The following is a 9,472-nucleotide window of genomic DNA, read 5'->3' as shown; positions in this document are numbered from 1 at the left end:
ACACTAGATGGCACATGCATCTGGAGTTTGTTTCCAGTGGCTGGAGGCCCTAGCATGCCCACTGTTTCTCTCTCTCTGTCAAACAAATAATTTTTTTTAAGTCTTATTTTTCTTTGAGAAGCTCACACTCATATACTTGGGTGTGTCCTACTTTCTTCCAAAGTGCCTTTACTTTAGTGAACCCTTATGCTTAAAAATCTACATTTAAAAGGCCAGGCGTGATCACCAATATCTTTAGTCCCAACACTCAGGAGGCAGAGGCAGGAGGGTGGCTGTGAGCTTGAGGCACCCCTGAGGCTGCATAGTGAATTCCAGGTCAACCTGGGCTAGAGTGAGACCCCACCTTGGAAAAGAAACCTAAATTAAGATCTCTACTAAGGGCGCTGGGCCCGCAGCGGCGAGCGGCTGCAGCTTTGCAGTCGAGTCCCACTCGGAGTTCGTGTTTCCTGGGGGCGGGCTCATCGTGACGGTCCTGGGGCAGTGCTGGAGCGGGCCTTCTGGTCTCGTGGCCCGCAGGGGCCGGGCCGCAGACATGTGAAGGACCTCGTCCAGGATCCCCCTCAGAGACCAGTGAGGACCACCAACACTTGGAGCTCAGATCGGCGGCGGTAGCTGTCATGGACACACTAGTGGAAGATGATATCTGCATCCTGAATCATGAGAAGGCCCACAGAGGAGACACCCTAACTCCACTATCAATATACACAGGAGGTGAATATGTTGCTTCACATTTTGACCTGGTCACTGCATATGAAGACATCAAGAAGCGACTTAAGGATTCCGAGAAGGAGAACTCATTCTTAAAGAAAAGAATAAGGGTTTTGGAAGAAAGGCTTACAGGAACTCGATCAGATGAAGAGACAAGTTCTGTGGGACGAGAACAAGTAAATAAGGCCTATCATGCATACCGAGAAGTTTGCATTGACCAGGATAATTTGAAGAGTAAGTTGGATAAAATGAATAAAGACAACTCTGAATCTTTGAAAGTATTGAATGAACAGCTCCAGTCTAAAGAAGTAGAGCTCCTGCAGCTAAGAACAAAGGTGGAAACTCAGCAGGTAATGAGGAATTTAAATCCACCCTCATCAAACTGGGAGGTGGAAAAGTTGAGCTGTGACCTGAAGATCCATGGTTTGGAACAGGAGCTGGAACTGACCAGGAAAGAGTGTAACGATCTCAAGATGGAGCTGCAGAAAGCTCGTCAAATGAATCCATCTCAGGAAGACAGTGTGCAGAGCAGAGATCTCCAAAGACTGAGCATTTCCAGTGATAGTGTGGAACATGCGTGCTGGGAACTGAAGAGAGAGATGTCCAATTTACAACTGGTAACTTAAGTACAAGCTGAACTACTAAAGAAACTGAAAACCCCGGCTAAGGTCAAGAAAGCCTGTGTCTCAGTAGGATGTGTGGAAGACCTTGGGAAAGACAGCACGAAATTACACTTGACGAATTTCACTGCAACATACAAAAGGCACCCCCCTTTATCACCCAATGGGAAAGCTATTTGTTATACTCCATCTTCCCTTTACCAGGAGATATAAAGGTTTTATCAGAAAAAGCCATTCTCCAATCCTGGACAGATAATGAGAGATCCATTCCTAATGATGGCGCAGACTTTCAGGAACACAACTCTTATGGCAGAAATTCTCTGGAAGACAATTCTTGCGTATTTCCAAGCCCTCCTAAATCAAGTGAGACAGCATTTGGGGCAGCTGAAAGTAAAACTTTTCCTGTACCCATCCTGCCACCCTTGCTTTACTTGGATCAGCATAATCAGAACTGCCTGTACAAGAACTGATTGACTGATTAGTGGTTTGATCATGCACACTCTGTAACTTCCAAAGGTTCTCAGAACCAAAGACATTCTTTAACAAATTCCATGTAGATTTTCAACGTTCATCAGAATGTACATTTATTCAAACTGTACAGATTATGTCATTGATCTTCCAGGATGATAGGAGTGCCCTTCAGTCCCTTCTAGGAATCAGGTATATGCTATTATATGAACTATTAATCTGAATGTGTTTCTAGACCTTTAATTTTATTACAGAATTTTTTCCTCTCAGATTAAAAAAAAAAAGATCTCTACTAAACTCTGTTTCATACTGGCTTGTCCTGAAATTCTTTTTTGCATTGAAGTCAATGATCAAGTTTAAATTGAACTGAGGTTATGAGGGTAAGGGAGCTTCTTAGGCTTTTGTGGGCAACTGTGTGAAGTTATGCCTCTGACCCTGACACCTCTGACAAAATTTATGAAATTAAGATAAATATTATTTCACAGGAAAAGAACTACCCCAAAAAAGCATCCCCAAGAAATAGTCATTTGTTTTTTCTCTCTTTCCTTTCCTTTCTCCCCTTCCTTCCCTCTGTAAGGGTCCGAAAATCACTGAAGAAAGACCCCAAACTCAAATAGTATGTAAAAGCAAGGTGTTTATTTGGCAGACTCAGCCAGCCTGTGGAGATCAACCATTCATACAAAATAGTGACCCTGAAAGGAGTATGCAGGCCCCTTTTAAGTACAACTAGGGGAATTCCAGGTGGGTAATCCTTTAATGTGACTGGCTAGGCAAGCAGCAGTTATAGTTGTACATCTTTGATTAGTACATCTTGGGGTGAAAAGCGCAAAAGGGACATGTTTGGGCATGTCTCTAGGAACTGAATCAGGCTCCTGGGTGGCTATCTTCCCCCACCACATGTCAGGGTCATTGGTGTTTAATAGCCCTTTGTTTGATGATTTCTCATTTTTTTTATCCTGTTATTTCTAATAGTAAGGGGCCATCCTGATCAAGGTAATAGGTTATCTGGGGGGATCAACTGTACTAGTACGCAGAAATCATTTGTCTGGTTGAAAACCTGTCGCGAGCACTCTCTAAATTATCACTATACAGACAGGATTCCGCAGATGAAGGCACAAGAGACTCTGGTAAGTTTGCAAGAGAGTTTACTGAAGTTGTAACATAAGTTGTCATAACACATAAGCAAGACCATATCATGCAAAAGGCAATTAAGGCCAAAAACACATAAATCCAAATATTCATCCTAACATAACAATATCTTAATTAGGTCTAACATCATACGACCTGATTCTGAGCGAGGTTCGAGCTGCGACGTTCACTTTTGGTTTCACCGTGGTGGTGCCTTCAGTGACCGGATCAGCTGCGGTCTTGGTCCGCTGGCGTAAGTCTTTGGGTTGACTTACGGAAGATCTGGCGTCTGCACTGGGGAACGTTTCGCGTTGGTTCACTGATGTGGGTTTGTGTCTCGGGCTGGAGCTGGTCTCAGTCTCAGACTAATAAGCAGCATGTCTCAGTTAGTCATCGTGGCGAGAGACTGAGACGCTTTCGGTTCTTCAGGTCTCTTTTTATACACTCTAAGACTTATCAATCTTTTTTTTTTTTAATTTTTATTTATTTATTTGAGAGCGATAGACACATAGAGAAAGACAGAGAGAGGGAGAGAGAGAGAATGGGCGCGCCAGGGCTTCCAGCCTCTGCAAAAGAACTCCAGACGCGTGCGCCCCCTTGTGCATCTGGCTAATGTGGGACCTGGGGAACCGAGCCTTGACCCGGGGTCCTTAGGCTTCACAGGCAAGCGCTTAACCGCTAAGCCATCTCTCCAGCCCGACTTATCAATCTTAAGGCACACATGTTTGTTTATCTATCATTACGTCACTGCAAACTGTCACACTTAGTTTCTAACTTATTTACTTAAACTCTTATTTATCTACTGTGGACAGCTGCTTGTCTGTCCTTATATGCTCATGACAGAACCTGGGCATGGATGCAGGGGGTTAACCCTGAGGTACAAGCCCACCATCTATCTTCTGGGGGAATTATGTACCCAGTGCCCATAGGGTTTTGAGTTTGGTTACATAGATGAGAATAGGTTTGGGGAACCTGATTTCCAATACAAAGTCCATTTCCAGTAACTGACTGGAGGGAAAGTTTTCACTTTTCTGACTGTTGCCAATGCTAAGCAGTGGCCTCAGTAGCTTCAGAGTAATTTTCTGGCATTGGTATGCCTTCATAGTAAGGAGGTTGTGCATTCAGGCATAGCCAGCAAGCCTTAGTAAGTTCGGGGCTAAGGGAGTTGAAAACATGGAAGGTTGCTTTTAGAACCTGCATGGGGCCAATATCAGAGGGTGGTACCTCAGGAATCTGGGATAGAGCTGGGGTGGCAGAAGGTGAGGGAGACAAGGTAGTTAGCAATCTAGAAGCCTTGGTGGTTAGGGAGGGTGGTGTTGTAGGAGGTGGAGCCAACACTTGGTTAGGCCCTAAGGGTTGGGGTGGATTTGACAGGTTCACTACTAGTCTGATAGTGAACAAGTTTCCAGGGTCTGATCTTTTTACATATAGTCTGAGCCCCCAGGTTTTCCCAGAGTTCCAATTTAGTTTTTTTTGTTTGTTTGTTTTGTTTTTTTTTTGTCCTGTCTCTGTAAACCTGATGGCTAGGGGGTTGCATTGTTTTTTCTTACAAGGTACATTTATAAGGTGTTCTCCTGTGTCCCTTCCCCAGTTGGCCCTTTCCAGTGAAATTAAATCTTTTCCTTTGACAGGCGATGGCCAACTAAAAGTGCCAGTTGTCTTGCAACCACTGGTAGCACAGTGGTACTGTGTGGGACCACTGCACCTGGATTTTTGGGTCTTTGTCAGGTCAGTTCCAGGGAAAACGTAGATAGTTAAGGCTCGATTTTGTTGCCTCCTAGCATGGAAAGTACATCCGAAAGGATGGAAGGGCTGCTGATCATTGGGTTCCCATACCCCTTCAAAAAGATCACAGAGGTCTACAATAAGTTCCAGTCACCATGTATAAAGAGGGGCCAGGCAGGAAGTGGAATTAATAATACTTCTAGTGGTAGGGTTGAAAATTGCCCAAGTGAGGTTATAGGACCTATGTGGATTGTGAGACTGTAGGGCATGGTCTATAGGGGATGCCCAAATTTCTGAGAAACATGTGAATACAGTGAGAAGAATAACCATAAACATCCCTGGATTCTTAGTTTGAGTGGATCCTGTGGGTCTGCAATGGCTTGCCAGAGTCCTGCCTTTTCTTCAGGTGCGTAGTTGTCTGGATCCATGTGTCAGTCAACAGGCTTCACATATGAGTAGTATTTCCAGGCTGATACACCATCCAGCTTGATGTCAGTTGGGGTCTTAAGAATTACAGTGTAGGGTCCATTCCAACTGGGTTCAAGAGTCTCCTTATGGTGTCTTTTGATGAGTACTAGATCACCTGGTCGGAACCCATGAGGTGTAGGGGGAGGTGTCTGCCGTTGGGGCCAGTGGTGTTCTTGCACCTGAAATAAAGTTTGCAAGAAGGAGAGAAATCTTTCATCATCAAATTCAGTTAACATTTCTCCTTTTATATTAGGCAACAAGGGTAGGGGTCTTGCATACATGACTTCAAAGGGAGTCAGTTCCCTGTTATAAGGGGAGTTTTGAACTCAGAAAAGGGCAAAGGGAAGGAGAGACACCCAGTCACTGCCAGTTTCAAGGGTTAATTTAGTTATGGTCTCCTTTAGGGTCCTATATATTCTATATACCTGTCCTGAACTCTGGGGATAATACACACAATGGAGTTTCCAATTTGTCCCCACAATTTCAACTATGGCCTGTGTTACCTGTGAGATGAAGGTTGGTCCATTGTCTGACCCCCAAAGAACAGGCAAACCATACCTTGGAATGATGTCATCCAATAGTTTCTTGGTCACAGCTTTGGCAGTCTCATTCTTGGTTAGAAAAGCCTCAGTCAATCCTGAAAAGGTATCTATAAATACCAGTAAATACTTGTATCCATATAAACTGGGTTTTATCTCTGTGAAGTCAATTTCCCAATTTACTCCTGCTTGGGTTCCTCTTTTCCTGATTCCTGACCGAGAAACTCAACTTTTTTATTTACCAGGCGGCAAGTATGACATCAGGCTATGCTTCTGCTGCTTTTTGTGTTAAGTCATAAGCCTTAAGGTGTCCTCAATCTTCTCTTGACCCAGATGTGTGCTCTGGTGTATTTGTCTAATGAGTTGACTAGAAAGGCTGATGGGAAAATGATCCTCCCATCAGGGGTTTTATACCATCCTTGTTCTTTATAGGCTGCTGTGCAGGTATGGATTCTCTGTAGTTTTGAGTCAGTATAGGTTGCTGTCTCTGGCAAGGTTGGGGTCACCATTGGAGGTAGTTGCCAGCAGGGTGGTGGCAACCTGGAGGGCTGCCTCTTGTGCTGCCATATCAGCCCTGTTGTTCTCTTTAGAAGTGGGATCCTCCCCTTTCTGGTGACCAGAGCAATGCATGATTGCTATTTCTTTGGGGAGCCATATAGCTTGCAGGAGGTCCAAAATCTCCTGCTTATTCTTAATGGTTTTTCCTTCTGCTGACAAAAGTCCCCTCTCTTTATAAATGCCCCCATGAACATGTACCATTGCAAAGACATAACAGTTATCAGTATAGACATTAAGTATATTTAGTTGGCCTAGTTGTAAGGCCGTGGTGGGGGTTATCAATTCAGCTTTCTTGGCAGATGTACCTGGAGGGAAGGCTTCTGACCATACAGTAGTCTCTTCAGTTGTCACTGCAGCTCCTGCATACCAGACACCATCCTTAAGGAAGCTGCTTGCTTCCATCTGTATACCAGGTCAGTTATGCCCCTTTAAGGGGTAAGTCCTTGAGATCAGGTTGGGTCCCTTGTAAACTGCTCAAGATCTCCAAACAGTCATGAATGGGACTGTCCAAATACAGTTCAGGTAACAGTGTTGCAGGATTGAGGGTGTGACTGGTGGCAAATTGGACGTATGGGGGGTTGAGAAGAGCTTGATAATGTTTCAGTCTGGCATTGGTCAGCCACCTGTCAGGAGGCTGTCTCAGCACTCCTTCAATAGGGTGAGGAGTAGTTAACCTCACAGTTTGGCCCAAAGTGAGTTTATCTGAGTCTTTGCCCAATAAGGCGGTGGCTGCTATTATTTGGAGGCACCGGCACCATCCTGTTGCCACTGGGTCTAATTTCTTTGATAGGTAAGAAACTGGAATCTTCCAAGGGCTGAGGGTTTGAGTCAATACCCCTTTGGTTATGCCTTTGCTTTCATCAACTTAAGATGGAAAGGTTTGTGGATATCTGGCAAAGCCAATGCTGGGGCTTCAAAGAGGGTCTCTTTCAATTGGAGGAAGGCCTTCTCCATTTCTGGGGTCCATTCAAGGAAATTTTCTTGTCCCCTCATGGCCTCATAGAGAGGCTTGGCAATTTCTGTGAATCTGGGTTTCCAGAGTCTACAAAACCCCGCTCACCCCAAGACCTCATGTACCTGTCACCAGGTTTTGGGGTGGGGGATGTTGAGGATCGTCTCTTTGCAGGATTGAGACAACAAGAGTTGCCCCCCACCCTTAAGTATGTACCCAAGGTATGTACCCAAGATGAGTTACTTCCCTCAGACAGAGCTGCACCTTTCTGGCTGAAATTCAGTATCCTTTGTGGTCCAATTCTCTCAGCAAGGCCTCTGTGGCTAAGCAGCAGGCTCCTTCATCTGAGGCTGCTATAAGGAGGTCATCTACGAACTGCAAGAGGGTTATTTGGGGATAAGCCTGATGTTACTCACCCAAATCCTCATGGAGTGCTTCATCAAAAATGGTGGGTGAGTTCTTAAATCCTTGTGGCTATCTGGTCCATGTTAATTGCCTGTAGAATCCATGCTCTAGATCACTCCATTCAAAGACAAACAGGGGCCAGCGACAGACTTAAGAATGCATCTTTAAGGTCCAGCACCATGTACACACTGCTTTTGGGTGGCAAGGTGCTCAGCAGAGTGTAAAGGTTCAGCACCATGGGGTGGATATCTTCTACCCATTTATTAATTTCCCTCACATCATGCACAGGCTGGTAGTCATTGGAGTGGGGATTCTTTACTGGAAGGAGAGGAGTATCACTTGTTCCCAAAGTCAGTTCATGTGAGGCGTTATACCAAGTATGACCTCTTGGGGCATAGGGTATTGGTGGACTCAGATTGCACCGGCCTTAGCAATCAGTTGTACCACAATTGGGGCTCAATGCTTGGTTATCCCAGTCTGATTTCTTTCTTCCCATACACCTGGAATCCTTTTCCATAATTCCCTAAGATTTGGGCTTTAAGGGGTAGCTTGGGAGGGTTTAGTATAGAATTTATATTCTTTCTCCAGGAAAACAGTCAACACATGTACAGGATCATTCTGATTGAGAACTTGTACTCTCTTGGCTGAAATGTATTTGTGCCCCCATTTTAGTCAAGTGGACTCACCCCAGCAGTGGATATGGGCACCCAGGGATAACCATGAACAAATGGGTTACCCATCCCATTCCTAAGACCACTTCGCTTTGGGTAGTCCATGAATATTGATTTGTCCCAGTGGCTCCCTGGACCCTTGAACTCTTAGTGGACAGGGGTCTCATAGGTTGTTTCAGGATAGAATGATGAGCCCCTGTATAAACCAGGAAGTCCACTAGTTTCACTTCCACCTTTAAGGTTACCCAGGGCTCATGGAGGGGACATGAGCCCTAATGCCCTCAGCCACTGAGTTCTCCTATTTCCAGGATTTTAGGGTTTTTCTCCTTTGTCTTTTTGGACATTCATTTTTCCATTGTCCCATCTCTTTGCAATAAGCACATTGGTCCTTTTGGAAACGGGGTCAGTGTTGTCCTTCCCCTCTCAATTGTGGAGCTGGTTTGCCCATCTTTCCCAAAAGCCATGGTTTTTAATTCCCTTGGGTCAGATTTTCCTGTGGTGGCCAATAGTATCTTGGCTAATCCACTAGTCTGTTTATCTTCTGGAGTCTATTATAAACCTTTTCTGCTATTGCCACAAGTTCTGCCATTTTTTAATCCACGAAACCTTCCAGCCATTGGAGTTTTCTGCAGATGTCTGGCAGTGCCTTTTTGACGAAAACCTTGTTCATGGCAGACTGGTTTTCTCTTGCTTCTGGGTTCTGGGGGGTATAAGTCCAATAAGCTTCTAATAGCCTCTCTAAAAAGGCCCCTGAGCTTTCTTCCTTACCTTGTATAACCTGTCCTACATTAGATAAATTTGTGGGCTTCCTTGTAGCCTCTCAGAGACACCCCCCTCCATCAGAATCTGGCAGTAGACTCTCAGTCTCTCCTTACCTGTAGGGCTGTTGGGATCCCAATCAGGGCAGGCCAAGGGAAAGGTCGCATCCATGTCAGCCTGCACAGCTGTGGGCTGACTGTTAGGTCCAGGAACCACCTTGCTGGCAGCTGCTAGAATTCTTTCCTTTCCTCTGTAGTAAAAATAACCTGTAAGAGCTACTAACAATCACCCCAAGTGGGCTGATGGGTTATCATTATGGAATCTAACAAGTCCAGGAAGGATGAGGGCTTGTCAGAAAACTTTGGATTCTACATCTTCCAAACAAGTCACTGGTAGAAAAAGGGATATGAGTCACAAACTGTTGGCTGTCCTGATCAGGGGTCTAGTTGCCCATAGAAGTAGCACACTTGT

The 9,472-nt window shown here is 44.9% G+C and overlaps 1 protein-coding gene across 1 annotated transcript; it reads left to right on the top strand.

The window, feature by feature from the left end:
• The first annotated feature begins 616 nt into the window (after positions 1 to 616).
• Positions 617 to 1,802, top strand: LOC101613921 (5-azacytidine-induced protein 2-like). The gene is given in 2 exon segments (XM_045140063.1): positions 617 to 1,520; positions 1,523 to 1,802. Coding segments are annotated over 2 exon segments (1,179 nt in total). The 5' UTR covers position 617; the 3' UTR covers positions 1,799 to 1,802.
• The last annotated feature ends 7,670 nt before the right edge of the window (positions 1,803 to 9,472 follow it).

This window comes from Jaculus jaculus, chromosome X, assembly GCF_020740685.1.
Source record: "Jaculus jaculus isolate mJacJac1 chromosome X, mJacJac1.mat.Y.cur, whole genome shotgun sequence".
NCBI lineage: Eukaryota > Metazoa > Chordata > Mammalia > Rodentia > Dipodidae > Jaculus > Jaculus jaculus.
This window is presented reverse-complemented; position numbering and strand designations above follow the sequence as displayed.